This window comes from Neofelis nebulosa, chromosome 17, assembly GCF_028018385.1.
Source record: "Neofelis nebulosa isolate mNeoNeb1 chromosome 17, mNeoNeb1.pri, whole genome shotgun sequence".
Lineage (NCBI taxonomy): Eukaryota > Metazoa > Chordata > Mammalia > Carnivora > Felidae > Neofelis > Neofelis nebulosa.
In genome coordinates, this window is record NC_080798.1 from 8,997,772 (window position 1) to 9,018,547 (window position 20,776).

Sequence of the window (20,776 nt, forward strand, 5' to 3'; positions counted from 1 at the left end):
CAGAGCGGGAGGTCAAATTCCAAGGAGGAGAGAAAAAGAGCATGATCATAATAAGATCAGAATAAGATCAAAGACTCTGAGGTCCACCTAGGATGTAGAAGTTCATGGAGTCATTTGGTATGTGAATCGATGCTTCAACTCAGAATGAATGACTTTGGATGGAAAGTGGTGGTCATGTTGGTATATCTGCTGAGACCCACGAAGAGTTGTTGTTAGAAAATTGCCAAATAGGGCAATTTCTGGGAAGTCAGGGTAGACTTTATGGCAGTGGAGGATTTATAATAAATTGAGGATTCTTGTTATATTAGGTAAAAATTCTTGGTATCTTGAGTTGAGGTTCTTGAAGTATTAGGATGAGATTCTTGGTGTTTTGGATTGGAGACCTTGTGTTGTGTTGAGATTCTTGGGATACTGGGGGACTCTGGGCATTAGTTGTGTGGAGCCATGACCTCCATGGTGTATCAGAGGACTCTTGGTGTAGTGGCTTAAGAACTTTGGCATTTCAGGATGCAGTCTTTGGTGTATTGGGCAATTGTGAATACTGGATGGGGAATAGATAGAAAGATGATAGATGGATACATAGATAGATGGATAGATAAAACAATAGATAGATAGATAGATAGATAGATAGATAGATAGATACGAAGCACATAACATAGGAGACTTCTGGGTGTTTCCTGGGGTATCCTCGTTACTGGAGGGAGCGTTGGGCTGGGGGAGTTCCTTGAAGATAGTAGGACAGGAGATACTCTCAGACCTTCAGATCAGTCTCCAGAGCCAGAGGGGCTATGGGGTCAGCTCAGGCAGGGCAGAGAAAAACTGGGCCAGTGCTCACTTGATCTCCTTGTTAATGGCTTCCAGCTGCTCTTGAAGCATGATGGCCAGCGTCTGCACGTCGGCCTGTCCGCTGGGGGAGAGTAGCTCAGCTCCAAACATCCCCTCAGCCTCCTCTTCGTCTGAGCCGTCCAGCTCCCCAGGGAACGGGGGTGGCATGGACCCCGCAGGGGCAGACCGCTCCCACTCCTGTCTCTGTGTGGGGACAGAAGGATGCCAGGTGGGTGGTGGCCAAAGTAGGTGCTGGGTCTTCCCTCACCTGTACTGATCTTGTCCACCCTCCATGACCCTGCCCATGTCCCCTGAAAATGACTGGCCACACCATGTGATCCCACCCGACTTTGTCTCTTGACAAGTCCCTTGCCTCGACCAGCCATGACTCTATCCCGTCTCCTGATTCCACCATTTTCCTCGACCCACCCCCTTTCCTTTCTTCACCTACACCCCCACTGTAGGATTCTATACCCTGCCCATCCCCCCAGACCCCACCCCTCTCCCCACCTCATCATTCCTGTAAAGTTCTCACCAGGTAGCAGGATATCCACGTGAATAGATGTTCGGGCAAGTGGGGATGATGGAGTTGTGGGAGAAAAAAAAAGACAGCATGGGTCCAGGAGACCCTGTTTCTCAGCCCAGCCCCCTTCCAGAGCCATTGGACGCCACCCCCTGCTCAGTCCAGGCCCCAGAAGTGGCTGCTGACCTTGGAGGACTCATCCTTGACCCCTGACCAGCGGCCCCTCTTGCCTGCCCGGCCACTGCCGGCCCCATAGGGGTCCAGGTGGGCACCGGAAGGTAATGTGGGTGCCTGGGAGTAACGAAGTTCCAGGGCACTACCGGGGAGAGACCTGTGGGCACGGAGAGGGCAGTCAGAGACCAAGGGGTCAGGAAAAGGGAAGAGAGGTCAGGAGTCATGGGAAACGGCCTGGGGTCAGGGGACGGGGAGAGGGATCTGAAGTCAGAGGTCAGGAAAGGTCAGAAGTCACGAAGTCAGGCGTCAAAAATAACAGGAGTCAGCGGAAGCTTCGGGAGGACAGGGAGCGGGGGGTGGGGAAGACCCGGCCGTCAGGAAGCTTGCGCTTGGCCAAGGGGGCTCCTGTGGGCAGAAGGACTGGTGTCACCTGGAGTAGGAGGACGGTGGCCTGCCCCGCAGCTGGTCGATCTCCATCTGCATCCGCTCCATCTCTGCCAAGAGCTGCTCCTGGTGGGAGAAAGTCGGAAGCACCGCGTCAGAATCTGCCCCACCCCCGAGAAACAGCCTTCCCCTCCCAGCAATGCCCGCTCCGTGTCCCTGGTCCCAGGCATCCCCCCCACCCCCGGGGTCTTCCAGGCCCCTCCTTACCTTGTTGAGCAGCAGTTCGTCCTGAAGCTTCTTCATGTTGGCGATCTCCTCACTCAGTGAATTCTGTGGAGGACACGGGTGCGGTGAGGGGTGGAGCCTGAGACAGGCATGTCCTGGGGGCTGTAAGCGTCCAGGGACTGGCCGAAGGCAACCCCAGGGGAATGAGGTGGGCATGACTAGTGAGCTGGAGGGCATGGGGGTTGTGGGGCCAAAGGTGCATCTGGGGAGGGGAATCCCTGGGAGCCCCAGAATTTGGCATCCTGCATCATGAAGATTCAAAGTTTGAGGGTCCCAAGGATCAGAGGCTTGGGGCAAAGCCAAGAACTCAGGCTCTGGGTGCCCCCGAATTCAGCCCTCGGGGTGTTTAGACCAGGTGAAAGAATGGTGCCAGCCAGGCCAGAGAAGTCTGTTGGATTCGAACTCGCAATGCCCAGGTTTGGGATCTCAAGTAACATTACGGGGAAAGGTCTGGGGCCCCGGGATTCGGGCAAGAGGCGGTCCAAGATTCCAGGTTACTGGAGTCCTGGGTCGGGTCGGGGCACACCTTCTCCTCCAGCGCCCCCATGCGCTCCTTGAGGTGCAGCTGTAACCGTTCATTGGACTCGCTCAGCAATTTGTCCACTGTCTCTGACAGCCGCTTGTTGTGGTCATCGTTCATCTTCTCCCGCTGCCGGGCCTGCCCAAAAGTCGGCGGAAGGGGGTGATCAAGCCCACCCGGCCCAGAGCACCGCCCCTGCTCTCAGCTCCCGCCCCCCCCCACTCTGCCCCCTCACCTCAGCTCCTCCCCCTGTCCTCCCCCCCCCCCCCCCCGCCGCTTCAAAGCCCCACCCTCTCCCGTCTTCCGCCTGCTCACCCGTTGCAGCTCCTGGTTCTTTTCCTCCAACTGGGCCTCCAGCTGCCGAAGCCGCTCCTCGAAATTCCCATGACGTTCCTCGGCCTAGTGGACGGAACCCCAAGGCATCTGACTTTGCTCCGCGAGGACTCAGTTGGGCTCAAGGTCCCGCCTCCCCCAAGGCTGGATGCCAGGCCCCGCCCCCCGCGCTCCAGGCTCCTCCTTCGAAGGGCTACAGACTCCGCGCTAGGACTCAGGCCCCGTCTTTTCCTCAGGATCTGTTCTGTCTCTTTTGCGTTCAGAGCCATCCTTTCAGTACAGACTAGAAAACACCCCCCCACCAAACCTCCAGGCCCTGCCTGCATTCCAAGCTCCCTCACTTTCCTGGACCCCGGACGCTGCCCCTTCCCCCAGAATCCCAGCTGCAAGTCTCCTACCCTACTAGACGGAAGACCCCGTCTCATCCCCAGACGCCACACCCCACACTCCTGCCCCTGGCCTCTCCTCACTTTGTTGAGCGCAGCCACGCGCTGGGCCAGCTGGGCCTCTATCTCAGGCAAGGTCTCTGCCTTTTGCAGCGTCTGCTGAAGCTTCTGCTTGGCGTCGTCCAGCCACTCGGCCAGCTGGCGGCTCTTCTCTTCACTCTGGGGGAGGACAGGGATGGGGGACGGGGAGAGCGGGAGAAGCTAGGTCACACGGGCCACCGCCTCGCCCCCACAGCACCTCCCTGGCCACGCCCTCACCTGCCGGTACAGCGACTCCTTGCTGGCCAGCTCGTTCTCCAGCTTGTCATTGGCGTCGTGCAGCGACGTGGCCTCACGCTGGGCACTCAGGTAGCGCTTCTCCAGCGTCGTGATCCGCTCCTCCATATCCTCCCGCTGCGCAAGCGCCTGCGGAGGGGGCAAACGTTCACGTGGACCACAGCTCCCAGAAAGCCCCGGGGGGGGGGGGGAGGTAGTGTAGGCTTAGAACCCCGGATCAGACACCCCAGGGCATCCTGGGAAATGAAGTCTCCCGCCTCGGGGCGTCAGAATGATGGAACCACACCTGCCAAGAACTCCCAGGAATAGCCAACGTTAAGACCCCGACCGACCACCGGAGGGTTGAAATGGTGGTACCACGCTTTCCATGAGCTTCTAGGGCAGTACTGTCTGAGACCCTCCCCCTATGGATGACCTAAGGTCCATGGAAAGGAAGTCTTCACTCTTCTTGGCCCACTTCCCTCAAAAATCCAGGCCTTAGGGCGCCTGGCTGGTTCGGTCAGTAGAGCATGCAACCCTCGATCTGGTGGTCATGAGTTCAAGCTCCACACTGGGGGCAGAGCCTACTTAAAAAATAATAAACTACTGGGGCGCCTGGGTGGCGCAGTCGGTTAAGCATCCGACTTCAGCCAGGTCACGATCTCGCGGTCCGTGAGTTCGAGCCCCGCGTCAGGCTCTGGGCTGATGGCTCGGAGCCTGGAGCCTGTTTCCGATTCTGTGTCTCCCTCTCTCTCTGCCCCTCCCCCGTTCATGCTCTGTCTCTCTCTGTCCCAAAAAAAAAAAAAAAAAAAAAAAAAAAAAAAAAAGTTGAAAAAATAATAAACTACTTTAAAAAAAAAAATCCAGGCCTTAGGTTTTCAGCAACTTCTAGCACAGCCTAGGCTTAGAACCACAGAGCAAGTGCCCTAGGGTCTCACAAAACACAAAAGTCCCTTCCATGTAGGAGGCAGCATCTCCCAAGAGCCCCAGGGTCACACATGCTTAGAAAACCTAAGACGGTGCCCCAGGGTCTCATGGGAGATGGACTTCCGTCTGGGAGCCCGTGAGGCGGGACCACACTTTCCGACAGGTCCCAGTGCCACCGAGGTTCAAAATCTGCGGCGCAAGTCCCAATGATGAAGAAAAAGGCTCACTCTCGTTTCTCATCAGATGACTTCCAGAATCCATACCCTACACTTCCCAGCAGTCCCAGGGGCATAGGACTTAGGCTCAAGGGGCCTCAGCCAGGATGGGGTGAAATGCAGACAAAGGAATTCAACTTAGAAGCACAGAGAATTTTCCAACAATAACCTAACTACGACAGTCATTGGGCGCCTACCATGTATGTGTCATGTTCCAACCCTCTGGCAAGGGTCATAAATCCCATCGTACAGGTGAGGAAACTGAGGCTCAGAGAGGAGGAGAGTCCACACAGCTTGTGGACTGAATCCAGGCTGCACCATTCCTGAGCTCTGTGACTTCGGGCGAAGGGGGACGGGGAGGGTTAGGGGGAGGGAGGGACAGAGGGCAGCCCAGCAGGGGCTCCGGCCTCACCTCCTTGAGGTCGCGCTGGAGCTTGGCGTTAGCTTCCTCGGCCTTACCCAGCTCGCGGTGGGCGGTGCCCAGCTCCTCCTCCAGCTGGCTCATCTGGCGGCACAACACCGCCAGGCGCTCCCGCAGCTGGCACACCTCCGCACGCTGCCTCTCCAGGGCCTCCTCCAGCTCCGCTGTGCGCCGGTTCGAATCCCCACCAGGACCAAGGCCGTTGGCAAGGGGCTGGAGTAGGGACAGTGAGAGAAAAAGGGACAGAACCCAGAGTGGGGGACACAGAGATAGAGAGAGGATATAAGGAGAAAGTTGACGGAGAGGAGGGGAATCAAAGACCAGTAAGGGTCCTGGAGGTCACAGAAATTAGCTAGATGACTTGAATCAGAGGTCAAAGGCCAGTAAGTCTCTTAGGACTTCAGATGTCATAGAGACATTGAGGATCGCATCAAACATTAAACGGACCATCACAAAGTCAGGGGGCTGAGTGGAGGTCACAGGGATGGGGATCCTTGAAAAGCAAGGGGAGCGAGGTACTTGCATCTCTCACCTGCCCATCCCCCTCCTTGCCGGGCTCCTCCAGCCCCGACCGGCGCCTAGACAGCTGCTCTCGAAGGCTCAGGGTCTGGGAACGGGAAAGGGAGATCAGGATAAAGGGAGTCCTAGAGCCCCCAATTCTACTTCTCACTGGCTCTGGTCCTGCTGAGGCCATCCCAACCCCCAGTCTATCCTTGTATCTCTCCTTGGCCGCCCAGCATGGAGTCCGCCCTTACTCATCCCCCTAGCCTCCTTGTGGCCCTGTCTTCTACAGTCTTAACTTTCCCCGTCCAACTATTTCCTCCGCAGTCAGTTCTTGCCCTTAGCCCCGAACCCACCCAATCAACTTCGCCCCATTGGTAGCCCCTTAGTCCCTCCTCCTTCTTGGCCACGCCCCCACCTCCTGATTGCTTAGCTCCAACTCCTCCTCCAGCACCGCCACCCGCTCCAGAGCCATCCGCAGCCGCTCCCGGACCTGGGGATGGGAACAGGACAGAGTGAAGTGGAGATCAGACCCAATCTAGGACAGGCAGAAAACCCCTGGGACGTCCTGATGGGGCAACACGAACATTACTCTATCTATGGTGGGTGTGCAGCTCCAGCCAGTTACCAAGGCAGCCCCACCCACTGGCAGCCCCCCCCCCCAAATTAATTTTTCTGTTATCAGTCAAGTCCCAATCTGAAGTGGCATGTCCCAATCAATCTCAGGCAACATTCTTCCCATTTAGGACATCCCCAATCAATCACAGCCAGAATCTGTCCTACCCAGGGAAGCCCCAGACAACCACAGCCTTTCGTTCTGCATCCGATTTTCCTACCTTCTCATCCAGGGCCTTGTGATGCTCGAAGAGGGATTTTAGAGCCTTGAGCACCTCCACCTCGGAAGAGACCCCACCCGGGGACTGGGCCTGGCGCTTTACCACGGTCATGCGCAGTGACCTCTCGTGCCTGGACACCAGGCATTCCAGGTGTTCAAGGAGAAGCTACAGGGTTAGGTCACCGGGCCAAGGAAAAGAGGCAAGGGAAGAGAGGCAGAGTCAGGACAAGGGTGGTTCAGACAGGTGGGACGGACACACGGAGGAAGGGGTGGAGCCAAGCATAGGGGTAAAGGAGAGAGGTCGGGAAAAGAGAGAAGGATATGAAAGGTCGGGGCATGGTCAAGGAAGGAGTAGTGCAGGAAGAGAGAACCATTACGGAGATAGGAGAGAAAATATGAAGCAAGGAGGGGACCAGAGGAGACAGCCAGGCAGTGGTAGCAGGGAGGCAAGATGGGTAAAGAAAAGATGGGTCAGGCTGCAAACCCCCGTGGCCCCGCCCGCCCCGCTTAGGCCCCGCCCCCACGCCCCTCCCCCTCACCCGCGTGTTGTTCCGCTCCGCCTTCAGCTCTGCAATCTCTTCCTCCCGCTCCAGCAGCTGCTCCCGACATAAGTTCAGCTCTTTCGTCAGAGCCGCAAACTCCTGTCCAGATGTGGGCAGGAACCGGACAATTAGATCAATCCTTTCCCCACGTCCCTCATTACATAGGACTGCAAGTTTGAAGGCCCCGCCCCTCCCTGCTAAATCCCCGCCCCTTTCCGCGGCTCAGGCCCCGCCCATCACCGGCAAGGTCTTCCCCCCCCCCTTTCTAAGCGCCAAGTCCCGCCCCTTCCGGACCGCCCCCTCCGCGCCTTCAGGGGTCGAGGTCCCGCCTCCCGCAAGCCCCGCCCAGGTGCCGCCCAGACCTGGGGCAGAGCGATGCTGAGCTGGCGCTGCAGCGAGTCCTTCTCGTGGCCCAGCTCGCGCAGCCGCAACTGTGCCGTAGCCAGCCCGTCCTGCGCCTCGCGCAGCGTCTCCAGCAGGCGCTCGCGCTCCGTGAGCATCGTGACCATAAGGCGCTCCAGCTCGCCGCCCGCCTCGTCCGGGCCCAGCGCCGAGCCCCGCCGGCCATCCTCGCTGATGGTGGGCATCACCTCGCACATCATGGCGGCGGTGCTGGCCTGCGGGAGTGGGGAGGGGGCAGGGAACAGATACCGGCCTCGTCGAGAAACTGAGGCACGGCCATTCGGATACTACATGGTGGAAACTGAGGCGGGGGAACCCAGGCTTTGTACCGAAGAAACTGAGGTGCATCCATTCTGATCATGGCACCGGATAAACTGAAACCCATTGCTCTCACGAAATCAGGCCCAGCTACCTAGGTGAGAGCATCTGGGGAAACCGAGGCCAGACGCCATCAGGCACTGGCAGCGAATCTAGGACCAGTCTAGTCAGAGAAACCAAAGCCAGGTGACCCATTGCCTGAGTCAATATGGGAAAATCAGTCTCTCCCTGTTCTGACCCTGCTGGGGGCCCGCATTAACCCACTGCATGAGTGAGAAACCGGAAGCTCAAACGAGAACCATGCATTCAGGAAGCCAAGGAACTGGGGTCACAGAATTAGGTCAGTGGCACCGTATAAGGTCACAGTGATGTGACCTATACAGCCCAAATCCTGCCCTCAATTTTCCAGATATCTGGATCCCAGCTCCAGAAGAATCTAAAAACCACTCCATTTGCTAGCCATCTCCCACAGCCTAGGAGTCCAAGATCCAGCTCCCTCCTACCTCAGGTCACAGGAGGCTAGGTCCCCAATTCCCTTCTTTCCCCTAGACCCAGGAGTCTGAGCCTCCAGCCGCTTCTTCCCCAATCCTGGGGGTCAGACAGGGACACAAGAATCTGAGCTTTCAATCTCCAACCTCAGACCCAGAAATCCCAGCCTTCAGACCCCTCTTCCCCCAGAACCTAAGAGTCCAGGCCCCCAGGTCCCAGGAATCTGGGTGCATGAGCTGTGGGCGGAGATAAAGGGAGGTCTCCTGAGCCGCTCCCTCCACACACATCAGGTCAGACGGGTCCAGCTGGCCCGGTGGAAAGCAGAAGGGACTTTCGCTCTGTTCCCTCCTTTCCTTCTGTCCCTTCAGGCAGCAGCATAACCGGTTCTGAGAGTGGATAGTTCCCAGCCCCACCCAATGTGCAGACTATGTCCAAAACCTGGAACTGGGGTCTTGGACTCCAGTGAGAAGAGGAGGGGCTGGAGGGCCCTGGAACCTGGGAGAGGAGGCAGACAGTCGCCTTGGTCTTTGAAGAGGTGCACCTGGGAATCTAGACACCGGCATGCCAGCACTCAGAGGCCAAACTCATGACAATGTTTATAAGGAGACAGGTCAAGACCAACATCGTGTCTAAAACCCAGAACCTACTCAGGAGATGCAAACAGGATGTTTTAGAGAAGCCGCTCCAGAACTTCAAATGCACTGAGAAGGAAATGAGGTTTAGCAAGGCTGGATGTAGAATCTAGAAAGCCACTGGCGTGAATACAGCACAGAGGGCAGAAAATGTACAGTAAAATCCTCACATAGGGCTAAGGAGAGGGAGGGGCACATTCTAGAACCCAGACCTAGAATCTTGAACCAGCCAAAAGCCATCCAATATGTTAAAGAGTATCTGGGTCACCCAAGAACCCTGAACACAAAGGGGTGCAGAATGGTATCTAAGAACATACCTAATGCAATGCATAACAAACCCAGTCAGGAGAAATAATCTAGAAAGTGACACCCACCAGGGGTGCAGGTACAACAAAGAACAAAGCAAGAGCCACACTCTTAGCTTTATCATGTGTCTACATGATAGACAGAAGGGAGAAGATATGCTTCAGAATTGAGAACAGGCCCTGGAGGTGGGAAAAAACCCTAGAAAGTAGCAAGGAGTCTGCCTGGAACTTAGAAGTGCCTGGGGGAAGATGCAGAAGCATGCTGGGAATTGGGAATTTACTGGCATAAGGACTGAGCTGGCAAAGGAAGGGGGGAGAGATGTTCTGGAAATGAGGACATTTCTAGCTGAAGACTCCAAAAAGAGGAGATGAGCCTAGAGCCTGCTAAGAATGCTAAAGTGGCAGATGGAGGAGGAAGCCCACGATCCGCCAGGAGATAAGTTCCACACAAAGGTCACATTAGGGAAAAGATGGACAGAAAAGGTGGGAATGGATGGGCCTAGAACCCAGTACCTGAAAAGGGGGGAAGACGTACAACATTTCAGTGGGGATCCTTTAGATTTAAGACCGCAGAATTGGATTGGAACCTAAAACAGGAAAGTGCATTTTAAAATTCATAGCACAGTTTGGAAAAAGGCTAGAGCCCATAACTGGAACACACGTGTTCTAGAATGTAGAATGTCCCCGGGGAGAGAAAGGAATCTAGAACAATGCCAAGGATGTGGCTGAACCTAGAACACACCTAAAATAAAATTTTCGCAGAGAATAAGCAAGTTCTGGTTTCTAAAAATTTGGAACACGTGTGAGGAGAAGGTGGGATCAGCATTTAGCTTGGGGGCACTACCAAGATATTTGAATTCCTTAGGGAAACACACGCCTAGAATTGACCGCCTAATCCAGAATTTAGAATATGCCTTGGGTGAAAACGGAACAGAGATATTGACTGAGAGTGCTCTCAGATTTAGAATGAATCTAGAGCATTGCAAGAGCACAGTTTAACCGGAAATATGGAAGATAGCGGGTAGGTTCTAGATCATCTGATGAACCTAGGTCACAGAACACATCTAGAGGAAGGGGTGTATGTTTGGCTCATCAGCCTGAGAAGGTGTACTCGGAGGATGAGACATCATAACATAGGAACATCTCGATGGGGTGTTGGAAACATCTCAGGAAGCTGGGTCTCAGGGAAGAGAGTAGAGAGCCCCCAGCACCTGAGATGATATGGGGATGAGGCAGGGGTTTGTTAAGGCCAAGGGAGATGTCAAGTAGATGGGGTTTGTGAGGCTGTGGGAACCTGGGTTCCTAAGAGTTAGAGCTAAGGGTCTAGATACTTGGTGGGGGCCTGGACTCCTGGAGATAAAGGACAGGGGATGGAAGCTCGGAGCCCAAGTCCTTGTTGGGAAGGAGGGCTGTGGCAGGTGGCTTTGGTGAGCAGTACAGAAGCTGGGGTCTGAACCCCTGGGTCCCTGAAGGGGATACAGGACCCGGGACAAAGCATCTAGGTCTCCAAGGGGGGAGGGTGGGCAGAAGGCAGAGAATTGCATTAAGAATTGCATTCCAAGCCCCTGAAAGGGAGAGAGTCATGGTGCCTGAATCCCTAATCAGGCAGCTGCTGGGGTGCCAGGAGCCTGGGTATAATTGCCTGAGGGGCACAGGGGCTGCTGAACTGGGTTTCTAAAGGGGGCAAGAGCTGGGAAACTGGATTCCCAGGTCCTGAGGGGCTGGGGGCTACCAGCTAGGGCCTTTAGGCAGACGGAGTGAACACTGACAGGGTTCCCAGAGTCAGGTGGGAGCTGAATCCCTGGGTGCCAAGGTCCCTGAGGTGGACTAGGCAGGAACATTCAGAAGCCCTGACTCCTCGAGAAGCAGCTGGGGTCCCAGAAACCTGGGGTACTGAGGACGCGGCCGAGAGGCTGGCCAGAGGAGCCCTGAGGCCCAGGCGCCCGGGTCAGAGAGGGCCCGGGTATCTCCGGGTCAAAGGCGCGGCTGGGGGGATCCCCGCGCCGCAGGCGCCCCCTCCCCGGCGGCAGCAACAGCAGGAGGTGGGGGAGGTGAGGCTGCCGAGTGAGCTGACCATGGACAGCTCCAGAGCGGGCCTGTGTCCAGGGCGGCCGCCGAGCCGGCCTGGACTGAGGCACCGGGCTGGCTGTTCAAGCCGGAGGGCTGGAGATGGGCAGACCCGGTGCACGAATAGGGGACTATGCAGACGCGACGGGGGGCAGCTGGCCCTAGCTGGGAGATCTGACACAGCCACAGCAGGTGTCTGGAGCTCCCGGGACTGGGCCGAGGAGGAGAATGTAGGTCCAGAGGAGGCTCCCGGGGCTGAGCTGAGAAATCCAGGCTCCTGGGCCCTGGACGAGGCGCAAGGCGGCAGTACGCCTGGAATTCTAGGGTTCGGTTGGGGACTCTGAGAACCGGGAGGGGCACGCCTGAGTGTCTGGGGTTGGGCTGTGGAATCTGGGCTCCAGGGCCCCCGGCTATAAAGAAGGGAGTCCAGGATCTCGGCGAGGCGAGGGAGGCTCGGCGAGGGGTCCCCGGGGTGGGCGCTGCCAAGCGGGCTGGGCCGGGCTCTCACCTACCTGGTCCGCGGCGGCTGCGGGCGGAGCTGGGCTGCAGGAGGGACGTGGGGTGGGGTGGGGGAACCGGGCGGGGCCCCTGGCGGCGGCCGGGGCCCGGATCTGTGGCTCCGGAGCCCTGTCTCCGCCGCTCGCGCGGGCTCCGCGTCTCTGGCTCCGGCTTGGGCGCTGGGGACCCCCCTCCCCCTCACAGTCTCACAGACCTCTACCCCCTAAAATAGCCCCCTGCCCCTATCACCGTTCAGCCTCCCCCCCGCGAGGCCGAAGCCGCCAGATCCAGGGGTGCCCACCAGCGCCCCCAAAATCCCACCTCCCCCCCAAAAAAATTCCTCCTCCCTCCCCCCCACAGCTCCCGTGCGGTCGTGGCCCCTTTAACAGGAGACTGACAGACGGCCCTGAATGGCCAATGGAAGGCGTCGTCGGAGCCGGCCGGTGGCTAAACCCCGCCTCCGCACGGACTGGGAGGGGTCGCGCGGGCGGAGAGCGGAAGGCGGGGCTCAAGGAGCGCCGGCCAATAAGCTCGCGGCGTGCGGCGGCTGGGGCGGGAGGCGGAGCCCGGCAGGGGGATGATGTCACCTGGAGCTAGTGGCGCGCGGCGTGGAATGCGAGTCGCGACCCCGGATCCCGGAGGTGGCGCGCGCTAGCCCTAGCGCCGCACGGGACAGCAGGGCTGGACCGGCGGTGAGGTGGGACTAAAGGTTGGATTTTAAGGCGGGGTCGGCTCCCGGAGACACGCGCTCAGGTTGGAAGGTGGGGTGAATGGCCGGTCGGCGAGTGCACCTTACTCTGCACCCCCTGCGCCCACCTTGGGAACTGCACGCGGCACCCTCACCCCCCACGCTGACGATAGTACGGCCTGCAGGCCTCCCCTGGCGAACGAAGCTAATGGTTCGTTCCACCCCGCCCACACAGAGGCTGCCCACCGGCTCTGCAGCTTCTCGGGACTCCTCCGTCAGACCAACTACAGAAGGGGCTTGGCCTTCGCCCTCAGTCTCTCTTAAGGGCAGGGGACGTTGTCTTCGGGCTCTGACCCCGCACTCGGACCCAGACCAGGTCCCAGCCTCCGCCTTGGACTTATGCCTAGGAAGCCGGCCAACCACCGCCTTCAGACCTTGGGGGAAAGTTCTGCCTCTGCTCTCAGGCTCTGAAAAGCAGTCTCTGGACTTCAGCTTCTCTCCACCCACCCCAACATCTCAAGACACTCTAGCCCCAGGATGCAGGACAGATACACAGACACTCAATGAGGGTCAAAGATCTTTAAATAAGGAGCCGGTGACAATAAATACTGTACAGGGGAGGGGGTGAGGGTGAGGGTCCAGATCTGTGGTTTCAGCCTCGAGACTCCAAGGACCTGCAAAGAGGGCGAAGACAGGGGAGTCAAGCTCAGGGAAGGGGACCTGGGGAGGCATGGGAGAGAGCCGGGCCTGGGCCCAGGGCAGTGGACTGAGGGATTCTGGAGAGTCGGCTGCAGACCTTGGGATGAAAGTGAGCCTAGGAGACCCCCCCCCCCCCCGCAAAGGATTTAGCCAGAATAGCTTGTGAGAGCCTGGGCCAGGGGTCAAGGGTCAGAACCCCAGAGAGAGGAGCCGGGGCTGGGGGTGGTGGCCATCAAGGTCCCAGAAGTCACTGGTCTGGTCTGGGACTCTGGGGATAAAGGAGGCGGTGGAGGCCGCAGGGGTGTGGTGGCAAAGGGCTCACGAGTAGCTCTGGTGCTGCTGGCGTCGGCGAGCAGAGCGCATCTTCTCGAAGCGGGCCTCCATCTCCTCCAGCACGCGAGGCGTGTAACGCACCACCAGCTTCACCGAGCCCTGGGCTGCCTTCAGCAGCTCCACTGCCTTCTCGTGCTGCTCACCCTCAACACTCTGCAGGGCGGTGTACAGACACCTGGGCCTGGGGCCTCCCACCCACACCCAGCCCCGACCCTACTGTGGGTGAGCCTGGTACCAGCCCGGGCTGCCAGGGCCTTGTGTCCTTCTGGGAGAGGCACGTTCACTCTGGGCTCAGCGTCCTCCTCCCCCCAGACCTGCCAAGTTCCTCACGTCAGGGACAAGACCTCAAAGCCCTCAGTCACCAAGCCGGACCTCCAAGTCCACCTTTATCCCCTCCCTCCCCAAAGCCTGCTGTTCCCCGGCCCCATCCCTCCTGCTCTGAGTCCCTACTTTGTCCCTGCCACCCTGGCCCCAGTGCAGGCCTCATCTTCTCCCCAGGGACTTTCACCTAGCCTCCTCCCTAGAACTTCTGGCCTCCAGTCTCTACGTTCAGTCCATCCCCTACAGAGTTCCAAAGGGGTCCTTCGACCCCTCCAAGCTGAGCCTATCCCTCCGCTGTTCACAGCCTTCCCAAGGCTCCCCAGAACCCTTGAGATGAAGTCCCAGCTTCCCAGGTTGACACTTGGGCCCTGCATGGCTGGCCCCAAGCCCTTTCTGTTCAGCTCAGAGGAGTGTAGAGTCACAGCCCCGACCTACAACATCCTCAGCTAGTAATACTCTTCTCTACCCTATTTGCCTGGAGAACTCCTCTGCATCCTTCAAAACCCAACTCAAATGTTCCTTCCTCTGCAAAAACTTCCCTCACCTACGCTGGTCTGGTGTCCCATTTGGGCTCTCATAATGCTTTGTGCTTCCTCATTATTATCTCCCTGGATCAAGATTATTTCAGTCAGAGTCTATCTCTCTCCCCAAAAAGGAGTCCTTGAATATGGGAGCTGAGGCAAACTTCTCTCAGTGTCTCTAGCGGTGCCCAGCACAGGGCTGGACAAAGAGGCAGTACTCAAGCGGTGCATGTTGAATGAATGTCAAAAGCAGGGCCTGTGCTAACCTTGAACAGACCGGGAGCCCAGCCTCAGTCCCCACTCACCACGCCATTCACGGACAGCAGCTGGTCGCCGCGCTTGAGGCCTCCGTGGCGGTCAGCCACGCCTCCAGGGATGACACGGGAGATATAGATGGGGGAGTTCTGCTCCTTGCCCCCCATGATGTTGAAGCCCAGGCCCTCATCTGTCTTGGGCAGCTCCACTACCCTGGGATGTGCATGGCCCTCACTGGCTGTGAAGGCAGCCACCGTGGCCTAGGAGAGAAAAAGTGTGGGGAGGTGAGGGCCCCTCCCTGGTGGGTGTACGGACGAGGGGGGAGGATCTGGGCCAGGGAGAGCAATTTAGGCCAGATCACTTTCCCCACTCACGGGGCACCTGCCGCCGTTCAACACAGGCTCACACTGTTATGAGTCCCTTTTAGTTCCCTCTCAATGCTTCAGACATCAAAGAGAATGTCTCCATTTTGGTATGAGTGCCTCTTAAATACTCACCACTTGCCAATCTCGATTTTTAACAGAGAAAAACAAGGCCTGGAAGGAACTGAGAGCCTCCAGGGGGCGGCAAGAAATAGCATACAACTATAGTTTACTAAGATTTCAGTGTTTAATGCTCTTTCGTTGTACAGGTGTTAAAGGGTATCCTCTTGTCAGGTGTGCGGTACTCGTTTCCACTGGCGGTTGCCACAGATGCCTTTATATGACAATTAAGTAAAACGTGAGATTATTTAAAAGATCAGTAACTAACAGTAACGCCGGTATATAGCTTCGGCAAAAATCATGAAGGAGGAAACGGGCACAGTTGACTTTAGGAAGGTACTAAACCAGACCATGCAGTTCAGCGGATAGCGTGGGTGATGGGGTGGGGGACACCAACCTTGGCCGTGGCGTGGGCCCGGATTTCAGCACTGCCGGTGATGTCCAGCGTGTCATAGAGCTGCTCGTACACCTGGTGAGGACGCAGCGGCATCAGCGAGCCACCAGCCCCCTCCTCCCTTCAACGCCGGAGTCCAGGCCCGCAGACCCTCCCACCCAAGGATCCGCCCCGCCCCCGCGACCTGGAGCCCGAGGAAACTACAACTCCCGAAGAAACCCGGAGCCGAAGCGCTGGCACCCCAAGGCGGGCCGCCCCCCGGCGCTGCTGGGAGGCGTAGTCCCTGAGCTCGGGGCGACGATCAGGACGGGCGGCCGCCCGCCTGTGTCCCGGCGCCGCGCTGCTCTCACCTCCCGGATGGCAGAACAGAAGCGGCTCTGCAAGACTCGCTGGAGGGCCTGCAGCTTCTGCGGGGGCAGCTCCCCGCTGCGCTGGAGCCTCTCGAGGAGCTCCACCGCCCGGGACACGTCTGCGGGGCGGGGGCGGGGCGCATAGACACAGAGTCAGAGACACGGAGAAGCTCGGAGAGATGCGGCCAGAAACCAGTAAGGGCGAACGCAGACAGATCCCGGGAAAGACAGCCGAGTCTCAGTCGGACACCCGCAGAGTTGCCGGTGGCAAGGGGGACTGCGGCCAGCCAGGCGCCCTGCGCCCCAGAATCCCCATACGCACGCAGGCAGGGCTGTGCGGCGGGCGCCCCTCCTGGGCCCGCTAGCCCACGGACCCTCCCACACCCACGAACGGCCGACTCGCGGCGCCCCGCCCCGCCCACCCCCGCTCGATTTGCCCGCCCACCCGCCGGGGCCTGGCCGGGAGGGGGCGGGGACCGGGGTCCCGGACGCGGGCCGCGGCCGGTGGGCAGGGCCCCCTGGCGCGCTTACCCCGCTCCAGCCCCAGCGGCTCCACCAGAGCAGCCATGTCGGCGCCGCCGCCGCCGCCGCCAGCTGCCCGCCTGCCCGGTCTCCGGCGAGGAGGGCGGGGCCGCGCGAGGCCACGCCCCGGGCGGCGGGCGCCCCCTGCGGGGGCGCGGCCCGACGTGCGCTCAGCTCCCGGCGTCGCGGCCGCCCCACCTGCCGCCACGCCTGTCTGGCTGCCCTACCCGCGGCTGCCGAAGGCCTGTCCGGTTTGCGACCCCTCCTCTTGCAGCTTCTGTTTACACTCCTTCCGTTTCGGTCTGCCCTGCCCGCCACATCTGTCTATCCCCTTTCTCTTTTTTTCCACGTTTGTTGGACAAACGTTATGTTAAACATCCGGACACTCCGGTGAGCAGGACAAACCCACAGCCCTCAAGGAACTTAGTCGATGGGGGAAGGGAAGTAGGCAACCAGCTGCGACTGTGACAAATTGGAAGGAGGTGATGATCTAGGAGGGACACTGACATAGAGTCCTTGGAGGGAAGTTCATCAGGAGGTGGGGCATGGATCATTTTCCAGGCAGAAAGGAGCCCACGGGGTAAACATTAAGAGCGGTTCATGACGGTGAAAAGGTAGGCGGCATACAGGTTATGCATGGCCTTGTGTGTTGGCATACACACGATGAGGATGTTGGACTTCATGGTAACTCCTAAGAGTCAACTGTGACATTCCAATGTGTATTTTAAGATCCGTGCAGCCACCGTGTGCCGACTGGATTGGATAGTAGCCATAGTGGAAGCAGGAGGCTCTCCCAGCAGTCCCATGATGCCTTGGACCAGGACAGAGGCAGGGAGGACAGGTGGACAGATTTTGAAACGTCGGGACGTGTCCTGGTAATTTGCTGTGTATGATACTAAGGTGCTGGTGGGGCCTCTTGTTAAGATGGTCTATGCTGGAGAAGGATTATCGGATATATTGTGAATCTGAGGAGCCCGTGCAGCACCCAAGTCTGAAAGCAGTACTGAGCATGTGGGCAAAGGTGGTGGATAAGACCATAGGAGTGGACAAGAACGCTGGGTGCAGGGTAATATAGGACGAAGAGGACCTAGGACTGCTAACATTTCAGTTAGAAAGAAGATTTAAAAAGTGGGGGGGGGGGGGGGGGTGTGTGCCTGGGTGGCTCAGTTGCTTAAGTGTGGGACTTGGACTCAGGTCATGATCTCATGGTCCGTGGGTTCAAGCCCCGCATCAGGTTCTGTGCTGACAGCTCAGAGCCTGGAGCCTGCTTCGGATTCTGTCTCTCTCTCTCTCTCTCTCTCTCTCAAACAAACATTAAAATTTTATTAAAAAAAAAAAAAAGCCAGGAAAGTAGTAGGGAAACCAGGTGGGAGAAACTGTTAAGAAAGTGCTTTTATTTATTTTTTTAACATTTATTTATTTTTGAGAGAGAGAGAGAGAGATTGATTGATTGAGAGGGAGACACAGAATCTGAAGCAGGCTCCAGGCTCTGAGCTGTCAGCACAGAGCCCGATGCACTTGAACCCACAAATGGTGAGATCATGACCTGAGCTTTAGTCAGACGCTTAACCGACTGAGCCACCCAGGCACCCCAAAAGGGTGCTTTTAAAAGGGGAAGCGGGCAGTGGTATCGGATATTCTAAAGAGGCCAAAGGAACACAGGAAATGTAGACAAGACTGTGGAGAAGACTGATTGTTGCCTGCCCGCACCATTAGCTGGATGGGGATGCGGAAGCCAGAAAAGGGCTTTGGCAAAGGGAGAGAGCTAGATCAAGTTTGTCTCTCCCTGTCTCCCTCAGAGTACAAAACATGTTTACAGTTGAAAGCAAAATCCAAGAATACAGGAAGGCTGATACTGAAAAGAACCTGCCCCTACCCCCGCCCTAACTCTCCCCACTGCAAGAGGCAGCTTATGGCTGTTCAATCTTCTAGTTGCTTCTGTATCTAAGTAACATCTCAATGTAGCAATGTTAGATGTTAGTAATAGATCACATATTGATTTTCTGCTCTGACAACCTTTCTGCTCTCTTCCCATGGTAGTTTTCTACTACCAGATTTTCGGGCCATCCGTCAAGTGCTCATGGTATGTCTGAGTACTTACTATTTCCTGCCGAGCCCAAGTAGTGTTCTGTGCTTCCATTTCCTTTCCCGGATAGCTTCTGGTTTTGTTTTTGTTTTCCTGGGATTTCCATGTGTTTTCTTCCATCACCTTCTCAATTTTTCAAACTTTCCATCACAAGGAATTTTACGGATTCTTTTTTAGTCAGGTTCACTGAAAAATAATTGACAATGCAGCACTGTAGGAGTTTAAGGCGGACAAACAGCATGATGGTTTGATTTATGTATATTGTGAAATGATAAGTGCCATTGGTTCAGCTACTGAACCTTCTTTTTAACCTGGAAACTCCTTGGAAACTTGAATCCTCTGACCCCAAAAGGGTTGGAAGTGCTCTCTAGAAACTGCCAAACTGCGACTTTCCTCCATGGCTCTGAATCAGATCTAGTTTCCTCTTATTTATTTTTATTTTTACATTTATTTATTTTTGAAAGACAGAGTGAGACAGAGTGCAAGTGGAGGAGGGGCAGAGAGAGAAGGAGACACAGAATCTGAAGCAGGCTCCAGGCTCTGAGCAAGAGGTCAGCACAGAGCCCGATGCGGGGCTCAAACCCACGAACCGTGAGATCATGACCTGAGCCGAAGTTGGACACTTAACTGACCGAGCCACCCAGGCGCCCCATAGTTTCCTCTCTTTTAAATCCCTTGTTTTGGTGATGTATATCCTGTTAACTTCCTTAAAAGGCCGTGAGATTTCTTTTACTTTCAAGAACGTTTGTCTAATTCTTTTTCTCCCCTAGTACTTGTAATGTTTGTAACAGAACATTTCAGGTCACGAAGTATCTGATTACAGAATGCATCTCAACTCTTAACTTGTTAATGTTTTCAGCTCTAAAGTTTCCATTTGACTTTTTTCTTTTAAAGACTGCAGCTCTCAGTTAAAGCTCTCCATCCTGGGGGCGCCTGGGTGGCTCAGGAGGTGAAGCATCTGGCTCTTGATTTCAGCTCAGGTCATGATCTCATGGTTTGTGAGGTCAGGCTCTGCACTGACATCACGGGCCCTGTTTTGGATTCCTTCTCTCCCTCTCTGCCCCTCTCCCCCCATCTCCCTTTCCTTGTTTTGTCAACATATAGAACAACATTAGAATGCCGGGGTCAGAATGCCTGGGTCTGCTGGCTGTTCTTTCCTTGGTTTTCAGCAATCCAAGTCCTTGTCTTTCTAAAGTGCCTAATGATGTTTGAGTAGATGCTGAGTATTGTGTACTAAAAATCACAGAGGCTCTGAATGAGACCTTCCTCCAAAGGGCTAAGTTCTCTCCTGGCAGGCAGATCACCTAAATCCTGATGAGGTTCACTTTCAGGTTTCTTCATGCCTGCGGTTTCACTTGTGGCTTACTCCAATATGGTGGCCGCTCTGGGGATCTCCAGCATGGCCATTGCTCCCTGCAGGGTGGGACCCCCCAACCTGTCTCCCCCAGACCCGCAAGGCCGCTGCCGCTTCTGCTCAACTCTGTAGCCTCCAGCTAGTTCTTTCCCATGAGCCCTTCTGGGGGTGGGGGTGGGGAGTTTCTTGCACTGACAGCAAGCAGTTTAGCAGTTGGCAAAGGCCTTGAGTGGGGATTGCGTGTAGATCTGGGGGCTCAGTGCCCCATCTGGCTCAGCATAATTTTGCCCTCAAGCCCCATCTGCATAGTGTGACCTCTGTGAACTCAGCCCAGTGGACTGCCACTTTGAGTCTGTTCCCCCAAACCAAATTGGCAAATGTCCTCAAAGAAAAAGGGAGGGTATTGGCTTTCCTTCTCTTAGGCATCAGACTCCCTCGAGCCCAGGTCCCCAGTGCCTTCCTTTCACAAGTTCTTTTATAAACCGTGACTGGTCTTTATGTAACATAACCGGCACGTGCCACGCTAGTCCAGAACACTGTTCTTTGTAGCCAAATTCCAGAAGTGTAGTTGCAGCATCTGGGAGATCTTTGAGAATATGCTAATTAGAGGCACTGAGCTCTCTTTTATTCTCTAAAGTCTTCCTTCCAGGGCCAGTTTTTCTACTTAACCTCGTGGTCTCCTGTTGCAGGATTTTCTCAAACGCCTGTCACCCTTGGATGCTTAGGACGACTGAAGCAGTTAGAAGCATAATCCGTGTGCTTGGTTTTCAGCAATGCAAGTGCTATTCTTTCTAGAGGGGCGCCTGGGTGGCTCAGTCGATCAAGCGTCTGACTTTTGGCTCAGGTCTTGATCTCATGGTTGGTGAGTTTGAGC

The 20,776-nt window shown here is 56.5% G+C and overlaps 2 protein-coding genes across 8 annotated transcripts in view; both read right to left on the reverse strand.

Moving 5' to 3' along the window:
• PPFIA3 (PTPRF interacting protein alpha 3) overlaps positions 1-12,170 on the reverse strand; it is a 34,435-nt gene extending 22,265 nt beyond the window's left edge. For 5 of the 7 annotated variants that reach the window (XR_009256218.1, XR_009256217.1, XM_058709263.1 and 2 more), the window contains exons 1-15: positions 11,912-12,170; positions 7,549-7,803; positions 7,184-7,285; positions 6,646-6,810; positions 6,228-6,302; positions 5,841-5,915; positions 5,300-5,521; positions 3,749-3,895; positions 3,515-3,649; positions 3,027-3,110; positions 2,718-2,849; positions 2,174-2,236; positions 1,953-2,032; positions 1,535-1,679; positions 836-1,023 (exon numbers count right to left, since the gene is read on the reverse strand). Coding sequence is in view for 5 of the 7 variants with exons in the window: in XM_058709263.1 (XP_058565246.1) it covers positions 836-1,023; positions 1,535-1,679; positions 1,953-2,032; positions 2,174-2,236; positions 2,718-2,849; positions 3,027-3,110; positions 3,515-3,649; positions 3,749-3,895; positions 5,300-5,521; positions 5,841-5,915; positions 6,228-6,302; positions 6,646-6,810; positions 7,184-7,285; positions 7,549-7,788 (1,853 nt within the window). In the remaining 2 variants the exon portion in view is untranslated. The remainder of the gene's footprint in view (positions 1-835; positions 1,024-1,534; positions 1,680-1,952; positions 2,033-2,173; positions 2,237-2,717; positions 2,850-3,026; positions 3,111-3,514; positions 3,650-3,748; positions 3,896-5,299; positions 5,522-5,840; positions 5,916-6,227; positions 6,303-6,645; positions 6,811-7,183; positions 7,286-7,548; positions 7,804-11,911) is intronic. The other 2 variants (XM_058709265.1, XM_058709261.1) reach the window with 1 other exon arrangement.
• Positions 12,171-13,149: 979 nt separating this feature from the next.
• The window catches only part of RUVBL2 (RuvB like AAA ATPase 2), a 67,112-nt gene continuing 59,485 nt past the window's right edge, over positions 13,150-20,776 (reverse strand). Inside the window, exons 5-10 of the mRNA XM_058707263.1 lie at positions 16,472-16,524; positions 15,941-16,059; positions 15,594-15,665; positions 14,765-14,974; positions 13,607-13,770; positions 13,150-13,259 (exon numbers count right to left, since the gene is read on the reverse strand). Coding sequence (XP_058563246.1) covers positions 13,238-13,259; positions 13,607-13,770; positions 14,765-14,974; positions 15,594-15,665; positions 15,941-16,059; positions 16,472-16,524 — 640 coding nt within the window. The 3' untranslated portion in view covers positions 13,150-13,237. The remainder of the gene's footprint in view (positions 13,260-13,606; positions 13,771-14,764; positions 14,975-15,593; positions 15,666-15,940; positions 16,060-16,471; positions 16,525-20,776) is intronic.